We start from the raw sequence: 20,726 nt of genomic DNA, 5'->3' as shown, positions 1-20,726 counted from the left end.
GCGTATGTTCCCCAAGGGGATGAGTATTGAGAGGGAAGGAAAAAAAGGGAAGGCCTTTCTTACCACATCACCTCTTCACTGGGAAATCAGAGCTGGGGATGTTTGCATTTTTGGAAGACTGCTGGCAGCAAGAAAAACCACTTGATTCTTATCCCAGTCAGCACCTGTCTATTTCTCTGCGACTAAACAATGTCCAACAAAAACAGGGGTGGAAATGAAAATACTTGCCTGCAGGAGATAGGTTGAATTATTTGTATGCTACTTTCTCATACAATTTGACTCAAGTCATTTTGTATTTCTTTGCCGCCCCTTCTGTCTCTTAAAAGATATTTACATTGCTTCATCACATCCAAACTGAAGAAATATGCACCTATGCGTACCTCCCCCCCACACCCCCACACCCCCTCCCATATAAATGCAGCCATACACACACACTTTACAAGAGATTTAAGTACAATTATGTTTGAAAGGCCCAAGAATTCTCCCACTCACTCATTCAGTGGTATTTATTGAGTGCTTTCTGTGTGCTTTCTGTGTGCACAGCATTATACTAACTGCTTGGGAGAGTACATTACAATAGAAGTGGTGGTCACAGTCCCTGCCCACAAGGAACTTACAGTTTTCATTGGGTTACAGGTATTAAAATAAAGGATAATTAGGGGAAATAGGGTATAATGATATGTACATAAATGCTGTGGCTCTGAGAGTGAGGAGAGTTTCAAAGTGCTTAAGGGGTACAGACCCAAGAGAATAAGCAACACAGAAGGAGGGCAAATAAGAGGAGTTAATCAGGGAAGACTCAATCAGGAAAGCAGCATGACCTAGTGGAAAGAACACAGGCCTGGGAACAAGAAGGACCTGGATTCTAACCCCAGGGCTGCTACTTGTCTGCTTTGTGACCTTGAACAAGTCATTTAACTTCTCTGTGCTTCAGTTACTTCATCAGTAAAATGGGAATTAAGACTGGGAGCCCCATGTGGGACATGGACTGTGTCCAACCTGATTAGCTTGTATCTGCCCCAGCACTAAATTCAGTGCCTGCACATAGTAGCACTTTACATATTCCTTTAAAAAAGCAAAGAGGAGGTGAGGAGAGTGGTGGTCTGTCAGAATATGAAGGGGGAGATAATTCCAGGCTGGAGGGAGGATGTAGGCAAGAAAGGTCAGAGACGAGAAAGGTGAGCTCGAGCTACAAGTAGATTGGCATTAGAGGAGCAAAATGTGCAGACTGGCTTGTAGTAGGAGATTAAGGAGGTAAATAAGATTGGAGAGGGAGCGCTAAATGATCACCTTAAGGTCAACTGTAAGGAATTTCTGTTTGATGAGGACCTAGTTGGGTCACCATTGGAGGATTCGGAAGAATGCAGAGTCATGGACCGGATGTTTCCACCTTACCTTGACAGGCATTTCCTCGCTGCTATTGCTAACTGTATTTTTCCTGGTAAAATTGGTTTGGTTATTATAGAGCTGGATAGAGGTCACTCTGTCCTTAGCTAATTATACCTTGTTTACTGTTTAGGAAACTGAGTAGCCACCTAATCGTATGATACTATTTCTTTATCATATGTAGTCTATTCAGGTTTAAAGGTAAGGAGGGTAATCTTTCCCCAGCTAACATGGCTATCAGGGGGACTCAGTTGTACTGGCCTGGTGCATGAAATCTTTTTTTTTTTCTGTTGAATATCAATTACTCATTTATTTCCTCTTAGTGATAAAATTTTCCCTGTAGGGAAAATATTGAAATGGACAGTTAGAAATATCTGGTAACCCTCTATCCTCCTTTATTCTTAATATGGGAGCCCTTTGGGGGCCAGGAACCATGTCTATAGTTCTTCCGAGCACTTGTTTCTGGGGCTTAGTACAGTGATTTGCACATACTAAGTGCTTAATAAATATTATTACAACCACTACTAATGAATGGCAAGAAGTGCTCAAAATTATCTAAATGGCCTCAATTCTATAACATGGTTGGTCTTCAAAGCACCCTTTAAGTTAATTTGATTTGCAGTCTGAACAAGAGAGAGGAAGAGGATAACTGCAAAGCAGATAGTTGGGCGTGACATCAAAACAAAATGCTTATGAATGGAGCATAAGCTGTGTAGAATGCACTCCATAGATACTGAACTGATCCAGCAAAGGCATGGTTTTCCACGAGTGTAATTGTCTAACAAGACGACAACAATATCTGCTCCCACCCTGCCAATTCCCAAGTATCAGATTCTTGAGACCAGCATTGAGGAGTATATTGACACCCAGAAGACCGGTGCTTTGATCGGAGGTTCAAACTTGTCATGGGCTGTAGTGAGATCATTCATTGTTGTGATGAAGGTAAATTGGAAATTGATCTGCTTTGATTTGCCTAAGATAAAAGCACATTAGCTTGGTTTTCAAACATTTCAAGTCATCCATTTTCTAGTTCAGGTGACTCCCTGGAGGTCAAGAGCAGAAGAGAACCTGATCATTTCGATCTTAATACATAACATGAAAATGGCCACGGTTACCTGTTTCTCAGAGTGGGCTTTGGGAGGGACAACAGGCCCACTGAAATGCTGGGAATCCCAGTGACCCAGTTTCTCTGTGAGCCCATCTGAGTCGCCCTGGATCTGAGTTGTCCGGCTATGAGCTGTTCCTCATTTACTTAGAGACTAGGACAAGAGAGGAGACTCCCAGAGCCAGTTTGATGGAGAAGCAGCATAATGGAAAAAGCACTGGCTTGGGAGTCAGAAGACCTGGATTCTAATCCCAGCTCTACCAATTGTCTGCTGGATTACCTTGGGCAAGTTACTTTACCTGGTCTGTGCCTCGATTTCCTTATCTGTAAAATGGGGATTAAATACCTGTTCTCCCCCTCACTTAGACTGTGAGCCCAATGCAAAACAGCTACTGTGTCCAACCTGATTAACTTGTATCCACCTCAGCACTTAGAATAGTACTTGACACGAAGGAAGCTCTAACAAATAGCATAATAACAATAATCAGTCACATTATTGAGCACTTACTGCCTGCAGAGCACTGTACTAAGCACTTGGGAGAGTACAATAAGACAATATTACAGACACATTCTCTGCCCACCACAAGCTTACAGTCTAGAGAGAGAGACAGGCATTAATATAAATAAATAAAATTACAGGTATGTGTGTAAGTGCTATGGAGCTGGGAGGAGGGAATGAATAAAGGGAGCAAGTCAGGGTGACATAGAAGGGAAAATGGAAGAAAAGGAAAAGAGGGCTTAGTCTTATAGATCACCAGGATCTGTCTGTATCTGAACCAACTAAGTAAACTTTTAGCGATTCATCTCCTATTTCCTCCTCCATCTGCTCCAACCACTCTGTATTGGGGAAAAGTTATGGAGGCCTGGAGCAGGTAGTAAGACGGTCTTTCTCCCAAAGTGTTTTGTCCCTACAAGCCCAAAAAGGCCATCTTACACTTTGACACTTCCTCCTCTGGGCAGTGGCTCAGGATTGGGTCTTCGCGGACCTGGACGGTGCCGTGTCATACAGCCCACCCATTTGGGAGGAAGGTATAGTGCTTCTAGGCATTTCTCAATCCTTTCTCATTATGACCCTGCTTTCCAGGCTGTATTCATTTCCTAATTACAAAAGTTCCAAGTGGTCGCAGATTTTACAATAGCCTCCTCTTACACCCATTCCTTCCTGTTGTAAACCCTTAGGGCCTACTTCCACTGCCTGACCTGGGAAGGAGACAGAGTGATGGATGGCTAGTCTGACACTAAACAAGGAATTGAGGATTCAATTATGTTCCTTCTCTCCCACCCGACCTGTCCACAATGGAGCGTCCCAAATTTACAATTAGTCCCACAGCAAAGACTTTCAGGCTGGTGCGAGAGAAATCAAGTTAATGATGATATTTGTTAAGCACTGTTCTAAGCGGTGGTGTAGAATCAAGATCATCAGGTTGGACACAGTCCCTGTCCCACAGGGGTCTCACAGAGGTTTGCCAATTTGGACAAATATAACAAGATAATTTCAAGGGAGCCAAGGAGATTGGAGGTGATAGGTGACTTCCCAGGCGTAAGTCATTTTCTAGGCCGTCCCCGCTCTCTGCATTCCTGCAGCTTGTCCCAAGTGACACACAAGAGATCCCAGCTTCAGCCTTCAGCTTCAGATCTCAGATTCAGCTTCAGCTTCAGGGTCTCAGTCTCACCTTCTTGGGCTCTGGCCTGAGTTTCCTGGGGCTCGGGACACCCCACGTTTGGCAGGAACTTGCAATCCTGCATATGGCAAGATGGAAAATGTCTGTTGTTTTCTCACGGTGACCAAGAAGACAGTTCCCTGACCAGCCAGCACCAGAATGTGGAGAACTCTCAGGTGATGTATACATATGATTTGCAGATGTGAATTTGCATACTGACCAGGCATGGGGCTTGTTGGAGGGGAGGTGCTGTCGTAGCATTAACACCTCATCTTTCAAAGGCCTAGCTCTCTCTGGGTTGTGGAGTTGCAGCTGGGAGGATTCAGCAAGTAATTTGCCCTTTCATCTCATTCCTATTCCACAATTACTTGCTGTGCTGCAGGGTCACAATGGCTGCTCATGAGCTAACACAACCTTGCAGAAACCTACAGTCATAAATGTTTTGCATTTTCTTTTCTTTGCTGTCATTTCCGATCATTGAAATGAACTGCTCTGCAAGGTGTGAATGGGAAGGGGTTGCAGGGAACCATCCCCGATTTTGTTTTGTTTTTTCCACCCACCACAAGCTCTTTTCTTCCCCTCTCATAGTGTGGGCGAAATGCTGAAAACTTCGACCGATTTTTCACCCGCCATCCACCCGTCCTAACACCTCCTGACCAGGAAGTCATCAGGAACATTGACCAATCAGAATTCGAAGGATTTTCCTTTGTTAACTCTGAATTTTTAAAAGCTGAAGTCAAGAGCTAAGTAGCTGTGTAGATCTCCGTCCTTCATTTCTATCATCCGATCCCGACAGCTGTTGTGATGACATTTTTCGTTGCAAAATCACATCCATGTTTTATTTTGTAATGATACGAGAGTGACCATATTTCAGAGCCATACGTGTCTTCAAGTATTATGGGGCATCTCTGAACAACAGATGGGATTATGCAGATGTTGTATATAAGGTAGTCCTACCTAATTATACTTTGTCAAATTGAACACTGTTGATTCTCTGGGTAAGTTTTTTATCCAATCAGGCAACAAACCTGATCTTGGGAAAAAGTCTTATTTTCCTCTTTCCTTCCATTTTGCTTTTGTTTTTAGCCTACTCTTTTTGCCTAAGTAAAACCAAAAAGTTCTTTTTCATTCCCTCTCAATTTGGGGAGATACAATTTTTTCCTAATAAACTAAACCACACGGAGAGGACAGTGTTGTCTAGCAGAAAGACCAGGGGCCTAAGGATCAGGTGACCTGGGTTGTAGTACCGGCCTTCTGTGTGACCTTGAGAGAGTCACTTAGTCTTTCTGGGCTTCAGTTTCCTCAACTGTAAAATGAGGATAATAATACTCTCTTCTCCCTAACTCTCAGGGATGCTGGGAGACTAAAAAGGAGTTATTTGATGTACAAGTTTTTTGGAATTTTTAAGTCCTCTATTAATTCAAAGTTTTTTAAAAAGCTGATTGGAGCAGAATGCACTGAACTGTTTTCATTTTTCAGAACGGAATTTCTGTCCCAGAATTTGGGAAATTTCTAGCTCCTCTAGTGAACTGAAAACTCAGCGTTTATCCTGCCCAACCAAAAAAAAAAAAAAAAGCCAGTGAGGCCACATAAACATAAACTTCTCATCTACAATAGAAATCATGTGGTTCCTTAACAGATTGTTGGCTTTCTAATGGCCATGACAAGTGGGAAAAGAAAACCCATTTGTTTTTCTCAATGCTAGTGACTGGACACTGGTACTTCACCCCAAACCCAAACTATCTGAAAGAGACATTTTGGAATCAACTCTTGAAAATACATGGTCACCCTGGTAAACACCCTACATATCATGATTTTACATTATTTCATATCCAAACTTTTTTTTTCCTTGGGTTCTTTGTTCAAATGCCAAAACAGTTACTCAATTTGTTACATGTGCTTTAACTATGTGTCAAAAATGTTACTGATGACAATGAACTAATATGATTTTAAGCAGAAGAATAGTGTGAAACCTAACTAAGCTTGTAAAAAAATTGTCTTAGCTGATATTCGTGCAGATGAATGCTGTTGGATATTGGTATCGTCTCAGTTTGTTTTTGAATTGGAAAAATAATTAAGAGCTTTGGGAAAAACGAGTGTCTCTTGAAACAATGACAATCGTATGATTTCCTTCTGCACTGTTCCACGAGATGTTTGTGGATATGTCAGTTTGTATCAATCTGCTAAATAGCTGTAATGTGCCAATTTTTTTCCAGTACCAAGAAACAATAAAAATGGGAGAAATGATATTTCCAGGAAAGCTGCTTTCTTTTGTAATAGCGAGGGGCACTACAGCTCTGGGAACTCAGCTGTGAGGGACCTCAGGAGGACCACCAGCTGCCAACCCCGAAGAATGGATGGAGAACCTTGGAGGACAAAATGTTGCCCGGTCTCTTGGGGTGATCAGTGGGGTGTCTAAAAGAAGGAGAATCTGAAATATAGGTCACAGGAGACGGAAGCCACATCACAGCACCACTCTTCCATCGTGGGCAGGAAGACACAGTGAAGTATTGGAATGATCTTTGACCCCTTCCTTCACAAAAATATTTGTTCCTTAACAAAAATCACAATTACCTTAGAAGGACTAAAAACATCATCAAGTCCCTCCAGCCCCCGCTTCCATCACCTCCAAAATCAGCCCTTCTTCCCCAAAGAATTTTCCGAGTTCAATAAATGAGATTCCTCATGAGCAGAAAACATTTCTACCAACTGTACTGTATTATACTCTCTCAAGTACATAGTAAGCACTCCATAAATGCCAGTGATTAATTAGTACCTCTTCCTATGTATTCATTTTCAGCTGTTACTTGCCCTAGGCTGGGAACTGTTTGCCACGCTGAAATAGGTTCTTTTCTGTCCTTCACCTTCGTATAGTGCCAGCCACACTTGCCCTGGCAGCAGAGGGGGTAGATGGGTTTTCCTATTCCTCCTTGATCAGGACCATGCTTGGAGGGAGGGAAGAATGGATGAGTACTCGAAAGCTGATAGTACCCAGGTTGAGAGGCTGCCAAAAGATGGAGGAGGTGGGGAAACTAAACTCATCTCAACTAGGGCATAGTTTTTCACTCTCATCAAACTGGCTGACAGCATAGCACCCCAGCCCGAGAATCTCTGTCATTTGCTCTGGGCACCTCCACCCAGGACCGTGCCTCTTTTTAGGGCGATGTAGGCCTCTTAAACATGGGTGTTGCACTACGTCACCCCGTACCCCTTTGCCAACTCAACCATGTTCCCCAGGGGATTTCTGCAGCAAGGCTCACCTTTACACACCTTGTCACTTCCTCAATGGTCAGTGGGAGAAGGAAGCTTGAAAGTAGTCCTCCACTCATTACCTTCCAAAGTGCTGATGGAATTCCAGATTCTCTCTGGAAAGAAGTGTAAAACACCAGGAGACGGTGAGCAACTTGAATTGGGGAGAAGAACTAATGTTGATTTCAGTTTCCTCTTCAGGCATATGTTGTCATTTTTCTGGATTTCGCCTTCAAGTGCTATCTCTTGGCATTTCAGTCTGACCTCTGCATTTGTTACCGATTTGCAAAAGAAAGAAGTGTTCCAGAATTCCTACCGCAGATGGAAGGAACCCAATCCTTGTCCCCAGAGAAGGTGAAGAGGGAGTTTTGCCCAGAAAGCTGTAGACTTTTTCTATCTTTGGACAGGTTTAGAGATCAACTGAGCTGAAGATCTTCTGTTAACGCATTAGCCTGGAAATAGAAGAATTCCACTGTGTTCTCTTTGGGTGAGATTTCTAAAAATTTTAAGTGGATTGAATTTCATCAGTCAATACTAGGTAAATTCATGACTCTCTATGGGTTCAGTCTCAAGGAGGCCGTCATTCAAAAGAATTCAACACAACAGATAAGAAGTCCTTCTCTGCTTCATTCCCTAAAACCAGAACAGTAAAAATTTTGAATCCCATCAGAAGCCACCCTAAGAATCTCTGGTTTCACTGGTCTGATAGGTGCTGCTGAGAGGGGAGTCCAGTGACATTCGGATGTCTCATATGGGTAGCTGAAAGGCCAATATCAGCTTGGTACACAGTTTTGCTGGAAATCACAAAGGAAAAAATCTTTAACGCCTCTTCATCCTCATCCTGATGCATCTGTTTCCACTGCACTGGCCCAAGCCTCAGAGGCCACCCACACCCAGGATAATTTGCTGGATTTTCCACCTCCTAACTTGGCAAACCAACAAACAATCTTTTTGTCAGAGTCAAGTTGATAAGGCATTATTCATTCCACCACAGGGAGCTCTTTGATGTTGGAGGCATTCTCCTCCAATCAGTCCTGATGTTTTCTCCTGCCATCATCCATGGTCTTCAAAGCTGACAGCTAGAGAGTGTCCCATTGAGACATCCAATCATTGGTCACTGTCTTAGAGACAGATGGAGTTTCTTCTTTAAAAGTTGTCATAGAGTTTCTTGCATGTGTCTTCATCCTCCAGGAATTTGACTTTCGGTTGTTCAGGCAGAGAAGAGATGGGATGTTCCTTTGAGGAACATTGTTAGTGAAAGTGGGAAACATAAAAGGCAATTGTCAGTCCAGCACTCAATGACACACATAAAAGGAGGAAGAACACGGATGTTGATATAAGCAGTAGTGTACAACTTAGATCTTAGCTGCCTCCAAAATGACTTTCTCTTATTGAGTAGGTGAAAAACTGATGATTATGAGCTGATGGTTAGAACATTCATTATGCGGGTGTGGGCGGTGGCTGTTTTGCTTATCAATCCCTGAACATACAATGTTGTTTCTCTATGTTTCTGTTTACACGTCGATCCACTCAGGCTTTGAAATTTCCCATGAGAACCAGCCTGTCAGATATTGGTTCTGTTCAATGAGTCTGTCTAGCTTGTTATAGAATCTTAGCTTCCTTTGGTCGGGGTCTCTCACACTGGAGGCATATGTACAGATGACTCTAGCCTAACATCCCCTGTTTTGTATGCTCGCTAATATTTCTGGGTAGATTTGAAAGGCTTGAAGTCATAGTCTTGGTATTTAACAGGCACATCCTATTTGCCAAGCACTGGACTAAAGCTTGGGTAGATATAACACAGCCACGTTGGAAAGAGAGATCCAATAACTATTTCTAGAAGCTGTCCTTCATCAAGAAGTCTGCAGTTCATTTCGGGATAGCTCACATGCAACAAGTGACTTCTTCTGGTCTCATTGTCATGTGCCATCTTCATGTTCCCAGAAGCATTTGTTATTTACTTTGTGTTTGGTGGATTTTTGCTTGTTTTTGCACCACCAGATTAGTAAGCAAGGCCAGAATGCTTGACAAGTGTTGGGACACCCAAACAGAAGAGATGCAAGGCTCTGCAGACAAAAGTCAACCAAGGACTTCTCTGAAGAGCATTTATAAATCCAGTCACTCCCCCAGAAATGCCATGGAATAGAGTTCCACCCTCATCACAGGAGAAGACAGAATCTTAAAGAGACGGCAGCTATGAAACCACCCTGCAGCAAGCTTCTCATCCTGTTGTTGGTCTACTGGAAAGTTCGGTGTTCTGGAAATCAGGAGACCTGAATTCTAGTCCCACTTCTGCATGGAGTTGACTAAATGGGAGAAGACTAGACAGGACTTTTGCAATGTGCTAAGCCCCTGACCATCTGCTCACTCATTGCATCCTTGCCCCGGGAGAAATTGGAGAGGATGAGTTTGAATGGTGCTGCATAAGCCACTATCACTATAATCAATTCCGTTGCACAAATTTTTGGTCCTGATAGGAGACTCCAGCACCAGCCCACCTTTCACCATCGGAGTTTAAGCTCTCTGAAGAATAGTTAGCCCATTACCGGGGAAAAACAAGACTTTTGCTCCTACGTTGAGTGTGGCAAAAATCATAGAGGAAGTGCTGAAAAATGGGAAAGTTCCTTGGAAATATGGTATCCATACCACCTAGACCTACTCAGGGGAATGGACTATTTCATTCAGCCACCTGCACCATCTCTTCCACAACAAATGGGACTCTGAGGAGGTGTCACATGATCTCAAGGATGGCTTTCTTATCACCGTCTTCAGGGCAGAGAGAGATTGCAGAAATTACCATGGGATTTCATTGCTTTCCACTGCTGATAAGACTCTAGCCAGGGTCTCCTGGACAGATTATTTGAATCACCAGGAATCATATACTTCAGGAATTGCAGCATGGCCCCACAGGGTGGCACAGAGCAGATTTGTAGTCCATCAGATACAGGAGAGTCAGGGAACAAAATCAAGACATGGGGTTGATACACCATCAGCAGATCTGGCTCCAGCTAGTACTAAAAAGTTTAACTTTCTTGAATGGTGTATTCCACATGTGGCTAGCCATGTCAACTTTGGAAGGAACCAGTTCTGTCCATTCTCCTGTACCAGCTGTATGAAGCAGGGCTGTGTAGCAGCATTGTCTAGTGGAAAGAGCACCGAATTGGAAATCAGGACACCCGGATTCTCATCTCAGCTTTGTCATTTTTCAGCTCCTGGGCAGGTCGCTTATCTTCTCTGTACCTGAGTTTCCTCTAATACTTGTTGCCTATCCTCTTTTAGACAGTGAACCCCCTGTGGGGCAAGGGGTGTATCTCAATTGATTGTCTTACACCTACCCCAGTGCTTAACACTGTGCTTGACACATATAGTGCTTGTAACAAATACCACAATTATTAGTTTTGTTCTGTTCAACTTATTTTACCTAACTATGCTCAAAGGCACAATGAGAAATCTAAGGAGTGGTGTCAGACTATGATCCTGATTCTCTGGGCAACTCTTTCAACTCCAAAGTTCTTGAATATCTCTATACTGATAATCCTGCTTGGAAAAAAGATATGGAGAATGCATGCAAATGATTATGAACTGCTCTTCAGAATCAGCTCTATCAGCTGGAAAACCTTCTCTCCAGCCAAAGCCCTCCATCGGCAACCCAGCTGAATTCTGGCACTAAATTCTGTTATCATTATTATTACTATTGTCAGCCAATCAGTTAATCATATTTATTGAGCGCTTATTGTGTGCAGAGCACTGTACTAAGCACATGGGAGAGTACAATATTACAGGCACATTCTCTGCCCACAGTGAGCTTACAGTCTAGAGGGGAAGACAGATATTAATATAAATATATATATAAAATACAATTACAGATATGTACATGTGTTAATTATTGAAAATATTATATTTGTTAAGTGCTTACTGTGGGTCAAGAACTGTTCTAAGTGCTGGGGGAGATGCAACTTAAACAGGTTAGACACAGACCCTCTCCCACTCGGGGCTCACAGTGTAAGTAGGGAGAGAATAGGTAATGACTCGCTATTTTACAGCTGAGGAAACTGCGGCACAGAGAAGTTAAGTGATGTGTCCAATACCACACAGCAGGCAATTGGAGAAGCTGGGATTAGAACCCAGGTCCTCTGACTCCCAGGAGCCATGCTGTTTCCAGTGGGTCACACTGCTCCTCGCTCTGCGATCTAGAGAGCACATTTTTTCAATGATGCAAAAATAGACAAAGAGATTGAAAACTGAAGAAGGCTGGGACATCCCTTGAGATACTGACAGAGAACTGTTCCATCCTGGCCTCAAGATTCAGACCAAACAATGTTTTTAGAGCAACTGGGCAACATGCTTTATAACTTCTAGAGCAGTTTCACTAATCCACCATTATTGCCTCAAAATTCATTATATTGAACCTTTGTTGGATGGGACATGGAAGGAGAACGGACAATGCATGATACCCTAACAACTGCTCTGAGGTGAGCTAAAATGGGGTAACCATAAAGGGGACTGACGGAAGAAACTCTTTAAAGGACCCCTGAAGGAAAGAATCAAAGGATGTGACAGTGGAAGAAGACAAGTCAGCTATGGATTGAAAATGGATTGAAAATCTTAAAACAGAGGCTTTGGGATGGTCAGGACAAAGGGATAAATGAAAAGACTGCCAGACACCTGTAGATAGCAAATGCAAAGATACAGGGCAACTTAGCATGGCTTAATGTGGAAGGGATTACGAGACATTTTTTTTAATCACCACACATACAATGACTAAAATAAAACACCATTGAGAACATAATTTTCAATTCTGAAGAAAAGACACTTATTTACATATATATTTTATCTAGGTCTCTTCCTTCTGTTGATACATATGTTTAGATCTATAGCATTATATAGTATACATGAGTAAAGTTGTGGTCCACAAATCAGTTCCACTTCCGTTTATTTCCCAGTTGGTTTCCTAGTAGCAAGTTGAATTCTTTAAATCTAGAATGTGACCTAGAGACTCTATTTGGTTTTCAGCAGCACCCGAGTGACTCCTTATGTGCTGAAGAAAAATCAATCAGTGGAATGTATTTAGCACTTACTATGTGCAAAATGCTGTGTTAAGCACTTGAAAGAGGACAACCCAATAAGCTTTGGTAGACACGATCCTTGTCCACAGGAGTTTACAGATGAGAAGGGGAGACGGACATTAAAAGAAATTACAGAAAGGGAAAATGGCAGAGTGTAAGGATATATAAATAAATTCTCTGGGACTGGGTTGAAAATCAAAGTTCTTAAGTGGTACAGATCAAAGTGCATAAGCAATGCAGAAGGGAGCATGAACAGAGGAAGTTAGAGCTTAGTCAGAGAAGGTCTCTTGGAGGACATATGATTTTATAGGGAAGTAGGAAAGATAAATAAGGAGCTAAGGAAAACTGTTACAAATAGAAATTGAAAATAGTTTTTTTATTTTTCCCAGCTCTGTCCTCTTTCGGGTGTGTTCAGAGAAGACCCTGGCAGTAGGACTTAGTTTGGGGAGGAGGAAGTGAATATTCACTGCTTGATGCCAACTCCGGCTTGTGTCTTCCTTCCTCGACTTCTCTTACTTTCCTCCTGCCTCCAGCCTTGGGATGTGAAAGTTGGTGGTTTCTCTCAGTTCAGAGAACTTCATAAAGGAATTGTTTCCCCAAGAAACAGCTGTAAACCACCAGTCTCTGGAATGACCAGATTTGGAATTCAGCAGGATATCATCATTGGAACAATGATCTGATCTGGTTGTCTCCTACTTGAACATATTTATTTTACTTCCAGAAGAAGATTCATTCATTTTCCACCACCCATATTCCCCCATTTGTTTTTCTTCTTTTTACCTATTGTTCAATTTTTTGTTCCTTCACGGGTGGACAGGAGGGTACCTTTTTCCCCTTTTTCTGGGCCCTCCTTCCTGTCTGCCTCTCTTGCTCTTACCCACAAGGCTTTGCTTAGGGCTCACCTGCCTTCCTCCAACATCAGCATCAGTCAGTGTTGCAGGAAGCCTGATCTCTTGACAGTGGGATTTCCCAAAAGATAAGCTGAGGCTTGGGAAGAGCAACTAGCATCATCTCTGGCCTTGGCTCAGAGACTGATCCAGACTAAGGTAAGCTGCCCCTTAACTCTCTACTCGGGCACTGGCATGGACCTCCAGGTGACCATTTCCCATACCAGCCCTCTCCAACTCTGAGTGTTCCTGGGGGGATGACAATTTTCTTCCTTAAAAATGGAAATTGGAATGACCCCAGCCTCAGGCCTAGAGAAAACACCTTTAGGAATTCTTGGGAAAGAGACCATTGATGATTGAGGCAAGAGAGATTTTCCATTTTCCTCCTTCTGTATTCCCCAAAGGGAAATGCCTCTTTAGGATTATTTCTGCTCATCTTCTATTCCTCCTCTCTCTTTCTGCTCCATCCCAAAGCTCTTTTCTCTTAGGGGCAGCTCTGCCCACATCCATTCGAGATGAACTTTGAACTCTGACCCCAAGCCACAGACATCAACCAATAAGGTATTCAGGCTAATTGTTCTAGTGCCAACAGGAGTAGGAGAAGTTTGTTACCATAGCAATTCTGAATGTAGGAACTTGCCGGACCAGATGCTACATATAGTAACTCTTTCAGGAAACCAGATGGCCCTTGTTTGGGTCAGATTTTTATCTCATGGGATGAAAATTTCTGTAATTCCCCATTGTGGTCATCCAGGATCTTCCAAAGTCTTCCTCTGCTTTACTGGGGGGATTTGTATCACTAAAGGGATTTTTGGTTTTACCAGAATCTTCTTCTTTTCTCCTTTCTCCCTCTCTTCCAGCCACCCAATTCCTTAAACAAGCACCCAGTTTTGCTGATCTTCCTCATCATCCAAAGTTTTCTTCCACTTTCTTCTTTCTCCTATTCCTCCTCCTCCTCTTCCTCTCTCTCCCCCTCCTAGTCCTCATCCTCCTTCTCTTACTCTCTTCTACTCTTCCACTCCTACTACTCCACCTTCCTCTATAGATCATATATCTGGCACCTGCTGGGTGTAGAGCACTTACTACTGTCTTGGAAGCACACAGCAGAAGTAAAAAACATAATCCCTGTCCTCGAGGAGTTTATATCCTAATGGGGGGAGACGTGAACACAAATCGCTCAATATGTAAGAGGTGAAAGAATAAGGGAGTTGATGCAAATAACCAAAAGCAGTCTACTCTTGATGCCAGGGATCTAGAACTTCAGGTCTAAGGGAAATCAGGATCAAAAATTCAGTCTCAAAATTAAAAAACACTCTCACTTTTTGTGAACAGGAAGGCAGAAGATTCTAAGAGGTCAGCTGGCATAACTTCTATAAAGGATATTTTTCAATGTTTCTCTTCAGAATGGAAGTTTTTCACTTGTTTTGTGGAGAAAGGGAAAAAAAATCACCAAAGCAATGTATTATTGTACTTCATTTCCTTTCATCGCTTATTGAAGTTGCCAATGAACAAGGCTGATGAGAGAAAAAATGATGCTCAGGGCGATAAGGCCGGAGAAGTGAATGGGGCTGTGATGTGGTATCCATGTCTCCTGTAGCAGTATTATGCCTTTACTCTCTGAAAGGCAGCAAAACTCTTTGAGTGTGGAAGGAGAAGGAAAGGTTACTGTTTGAAGAAAGAACTGGAACAAAATGGGCTTACACCTTCTGAAACTCAAATAGTCCAATGGACAAATGTTCAGCAGAGATGGAGGGAAGGGGATGGGAGGGACAGCATGAGTTGATCCAAAATATCATCAGTAAAGAAAATGGGGGAGGGCGGAACCTTGCCTGGGGCAGGCCTGCCTATCTGGAATCCCACCCCCAATGATGACTGTCTTTTGCTCGCCACACAGTGCTTGGTATTTGAGTATGTCCCAGTTGGAGATGGGGGACTTCGTGCCGTCTGCCCTAGTACCTGCCCCCATTTGACACTCGACCTGAGTTTTATTCCAACTTCCCTTTGGCTTTCAAGGCAGGAAACACTCAATCACCCATTGATGGGGACAAATGACAGTGAAGGAAAATCTCTTTGCTAACACTTGAGCTGTGCCTGGTGGGAGGAGCTCAGCACAACCACAGCTATGGCTGATAAGCCCTTAGGCCCAAGGAAACCTCACATGTTTTCTGAGCGCTCCTTTGGGGTGACAAGCCACAATGCACAGGGAGTGTGTTCAATTGAATCTCATTTGTAATAAGGCCCCACATTAACCACCTGACCTGAAATATCGTCTCTTGAACACTGGCGGTACAGGGATGGGGAAATGCTATTAAGTAACAACTGCCCAAGGTGGGGTCAAGATATCCCCATAGCCATTTCCCAGAGGCAGAGCTAAAACTTTATTGGGTAATAGCTATGAAAGAGGCGTCATGGAGAGTAAGAAGATGTTCTAATGGAATCTGGTTAAGAAGTGAGCCTCTTTGCTTCATCCATTTAATGTCAAGCCCGCATTCAAATGGTGGTGTCTTGGGCATTAGACTGCACTGGCCTTGGCTGTGGGTACTGAGAAATAAGGTTCCTGTCAACTTCCATTCCCCCCATGGGTTTAGGTTGTCCTGAACGCTTTCCCATCTGGCCACCGGCCTAGAGCAATAAAGATTGTTTGGCTAAACAGTGTAGCCAATCAGAACCGTTTTGCTCCATCCTTTACTCACAGACTGACTACAGGGACGATCTCAGACCACGTATTCGAAGACAACCATGTAACTAGGCCTGTCTCTGACAAATACAATCTCTCCAGGGTCCCATCCCAAACATTTCTGATAACTTCCTGTCTCTGTGATTGCTCAAAGAACTCAAACTTACATTTAAATACCAGCACTCCTAGGCCTACTGTGAATTTCGCTACCTGAGTAGCAACAATGAAAATCAATAGAGGGGTTTTCTTTACTGATGAGTTTCTGCCATCACTTATGCTGTCACCTCCCAACACCCAGGTTTTTCTACAAAGGACAAAGTCCAGACGATGTTCTGCATTATCACCCAGAACCACTCTGTGGAACAGTAGAGCAGGCAAATGAATCGTAGACATTTTGTACTGAATCGCAATCTTGGCTGCTCTGAGAAGGATGTCAGCCTAATTAAGACAATAACTTTTGCTCTGATGGAGATGTACAAGAATCTATTTTTCTGACTCTCCTGTTTGGGAAAGATTGCGGCTGTGTCTTTTAGTTTTAACATTAATTTTTATTCCTTCAGGTTGTGTTGATTGTGTAGGTTTTGTAAATTTCCCTGGAGGAAATCTCCGGTCCTGTCTCCAGTTATTTCATTTTGAAATTTATTTTCATTTCATCTGGAGAATTACATTTGGAAAGTCATTGAGCTGAAAATGTCAAACTCCTTTAAGTCAACTTGTTGCCTATTGCTGCTAGAACTTTTTCATGGCTTGATTGGTGTGCCACAATTCTGTAGAAGGTAGCCTTCCTGAGCATTCTTGACAGTAGGCATGCTGCTTTCTCCAAGGATCACTCTAAATATTTACCGCTGAGTATTTGCAGTCAATATTTTGCATGACAAGGAAAACGATGTTTATATAAAAATCCTAACAGAAAGGATTACATATATATTTTGCTAAAGATAACTTTCCTTTGGAAACCCGTGCTGTGTTTTTATCACATTACAATGTGATTTTCTTTGAGCATTAAGCATTTGGTAGAGGCTTTTTTTTTCCATTTCCACTCTGCTGTATAAAGCCTGTTGTGAAGTATTTTTGTGTATTGTGTGGAAACTAATACTAACTATGAATGCATTAAAACCAATACTAAACATGAAAAAAGGATAACTATGGAATATATCTTGTGCAAGTCATAACTACTGGTGGGAGAGCTCTCCTCGTAATGACACTCAGAATCCATATGTCTGGCATCTTCTGTCTTGTTTTCATCCCTTACTTCTTCCACGTTAATGTGTTTGCTTTCCATTCAACAGAGAGACAAGCGAGATACGTCCAACTTCGATAAAGAGTTCACCAGACAGCCTGTGGAACTCACTCCCACTGATAAACTCTTCATCATGAACTTGGATCAGAATGAGTTTGCTGGATTCTCCTATACTAACCCAGAATTTGTTATTAATGTGTAGACGAAGTCTAAGCTCCAGTGATGTACCTGCAGTGTGAAACTTGAGATCGAGTTGTAAATATCACTTCTAGTCTTCCGGGATTCATGGTGCATATGCCGGCATTCAAAATGTGGAAAGCTTGTTTTAGGAGGCCTTTCTTTGTGGTGTATCTCGCTAGCTTGGTTTCTACACTTGAAAACTTTTAGTTTGGAGTGAACATTACCTACTTGTTAGCTAGAGGTGAAACTTTTCACGCCTCCAGTCCATAGTAACCCAGTAAATGAACAAAAGATGTCAAAACTACTGTGTCTAACACCAAAATGCTACAGTATTTGTAATTTTTAAAATCAGAAGCTGACATTATGGTAAAGTTTTTACAGTTATTCAACAATGTTTACTTTGTTCAGCATGATTGGTATTTTTAAAAGTTGTGAGTAAGCTTTGCAGTTACTGTGAATTCCGTGTCTCTTGAAGGAACTTTCTGTTCAAGAATTGAGATATTAAATCTGATTAATGTGATGAAGATGTCTGCTTTACACATTTATATTTTTTAATGCATTGTATAGAGTCTAACAGACTTGAAGAAGCAAAAGTCTTCCTCCTTAGCTCACGGAAAATATGTCCTCATTTCGATAGTCACAGGTTTTCACGTTTATTAACTACTCAGGCATAAATATATCATTCATTAAGGAGGGTTGCCTCTTTGGTTTAGGTTACTTGGAATGGTTTGCAGCTTGAATATGATATCACTATTATAAATCATTGCTTTGATTTTCACAGACATGGCAAAATTGATATTGTGTCAAGGCTAAAACCTTCTACTCAAACAGATACATACCTGTGAGACCCTGGAGGGAAATAGAACTGGAGTATCTTCTAAAGATAACGGCCAAATTCTGGACTTTCCACCATTTTTCTAATATATTTGATGAACAGGTTTGTTATTTCAAAATGATACAATTTTGATTTTTGCTCTGCTCCATTTTTCTCTGAATTGAGTCATGTTTCTAATTCTATTTCTCAAAATGTAGGAATCCGATTTTCTGCAACTCTTGAAAGACTTGTATTTCTGCCAAGGCCATTGTGCAATAGAAAAAGAGAACTCTAATTTCAAATTAATCAATTTCCTTTCTTCCCAAAAATGACTTATCCCTACTCTTCCCCTCCTTGCTAGCTTTCTGTCGAGTCTCAGGCAAAAACAGACTCATAGACAGATTTTGACACCTTTATGGCTGTTTTGCACCCCTCCCCCCTTCCTCCCCCTTTCCCATTTCCATATATTTAGCCAACATTTTTGAAAGGCTGCCAATTTTAATGTAAATACATTAAGACTTGAGAAATAGAAGTTAATGAATAAAGAGCTCATTGACTCTATGGGTTTCCTTTAGGAAAAAGGCACATTTTTAGAGTTTTTATAAGCCCCAAGCTTTTACTTCCTGAATAAACAGTGTGTCTCCTTTTTGAGATGATTTATTAGCAAGAAGAGCTACAAGAAGCCTGATGCCTTCAGTTTCCACACAGGCCCCATATAAAGGCAAAATACCAAGGACATTCTAGGCCTCTTTTCATGTCTAGCAAAGGCACCATTTGTGAGAGGAGAAACACAGGCCACAGAGAAAAACAGGAATTTGTGTCAGACCCAACTGAAAGGACATGAGAGAGGCTGAACAACAGTTGCTGGAGAGCCGGACCTTGTGAATGAGATCTTTTCATTTCTATTAGAGGTTTTCGGGGCAGCTCCAAAACCTACTGAAGAAAAGTCTCTGTTTCTTCATAAGGGCTTAGTTGGCTTCTTAAAGTCAGGAGGTGTTGAATTCTATCTCTAGAGAGTGATCTTGCTATTTCAAGTGGAGAACAGTAACAATTTATTGTTGTTTTCAAACTGAAGATTTCTGCCACTTTCTGATTCAGTTGAATGATGGAATTCCATCTTAGGGCTGACTTGGAAGAAGGGGGTATCATAATGACATGAAGATCATGGAGAAGGTTTGAGCCGTGTGCTTATACTCCCCCTGGTTGTGTCTTTGAAAAAAAAAAAAGGATTTACCTGATAGACTAATGGCCTCAAAACAGAGAAAATTCCTTCACCTTTTTGTCATGCCTTTACAGTATGCAAGGGAATTTGTCCAAATGTATTTACTAAACATTTTCTAGGAAATGGGGGAAAAATCCTCTTAGTCCAAAATGCTCTCCAAATCTGTGAGGATTGTATGAACAAAGAAAACCCAAGGTTTGAGAGGGTTAACTTACTTTCTACTCCAATTTGCCTACCTAGACTTTTGAGTAGACAAGAGGAAACAATCATTTATATTAAAGCTCCAAGAGGTTGTCTTCATGATCTTTGTACTCCCTGCTGCATAAAGCCCACTTTGTAGAAAAGACACCTTAACATTATTACCATCAGAATGGACCCCAGGCCAAAGTGGGAATTCCATAGTGGTAGAAAGAGAGAGGATTGAACAGGGAGTTGTTGGCTCCTGAATAGATGTGACTTTCAGGCAATACTAAGAGAGAACAGAGAGTTTAAGGCCAAGACAAGTTTTTTTGGATTGTACTTTATAGGAAAGCCGCTTTCTTTTCAAAGAGGTTTCAGGTGATGTTGCATAAAAACATACAAATAAAATACCATTTTAAACATGTTCAAAAAAGAGCAGTATCCAAAATGGGCTCTACCACTGTTCACATAAAATCAGCAGGTCCATGCAGTGGAGGTGAAAGCAGATATAGCCCCTAGAGTAAGAGGGGCTCAAAGGAACCTGGAAGCAAAAGGGGACATGGTGGTGGGTGGGTTTGAGACAGAGAAGCAGCATGGCCTCATGGATAGAGTACGGGCCTGGGAGTCAGAAGGGCCTGGGTTCTAATCCCGGCCCTGCCATTTATCTGTTGTGTGAGCTTGGGAAAGTCACTTCTCTTCTCCTTGCCTCGATTTCCTCACTTGTAAAATGGAGATTAAAAATGTGATCCCCACGCAGGAAAGTGACTGTGTCCAACCTGGTTTGCTTGCATCCACCTCAATGCTTAGTATAGTGGCTGGCACATATTAAGTGCTTAACAAATACCACAGTTATTATTACTATTATTATTGTTATTATATTATTGAGAGAGCAGAGGACTTGAGAAGGGTGTTTAAACATCTAAAAAGATAGAATTGCAGGACTGTGAATGTTGGATTTTAATTTGTATTAAAAACTGCCCTGGAAGTAAAGGCACCAGAATGAACAAGTAAAAGAGACAGACAGACAAACAGAGAATGTGTGTGTGTATCTGTGTTTGC

General features: G+C 42.0%; 1 protein-coding gene across 2 annotated transcripts in view; it reads left to right on the top strand.

Annotated features, from left to right (window-relative positions):
- Positions 1 to 17,975, top strand: part of PRKCB (protein kinase C beta) — a 438,119-nt gene extending 420,144 nt beyond the window's left edge. The window contains exon 17 of one of the 2 annotated variants that reach the window (XM_029057467.1): positions 17,321 to 17,975. In XM_029057467.1, coding sequence (XP_028913300.1) covers positions 17,321 to 17,473 — 153 coding nt within the window. In that variant the 3' untranslated portion in view covers positions 17,474 to 17,975. Of the gene's footprint in view, positions 1 to 4,740; positions 6,403 to 17,320 lie in introns of those variants that run through there. The other variant, XM_029057466.1, reaches the window with a different exon arrangement.
- The last annotated feature ends 2,751 nt before the right edge of the window (positions 17,976 to 20,726 follow it).

The sequence above is a fragment of the Ornithorhynchus anatinus genome, chromosome 2 (assembly GCF_004115215.2).
Source record: "Ornithorhynchus anatinus isolate Pmale09 chromosome 2, mOrnAna1.pri.v4, whole genome shotgun sequence".
NCBI classification, from domain to species: domain Eukaryota; kingdom Metazoa; phylum Chordata; class Mammalia; order Monotremata; family Ornithorhynchidae; genus Ornithorhynchus; species Ornithorhynchus anatinus.
This window is presented reverse-complemented; position numbering and strand designations above follow the sequence as displayed.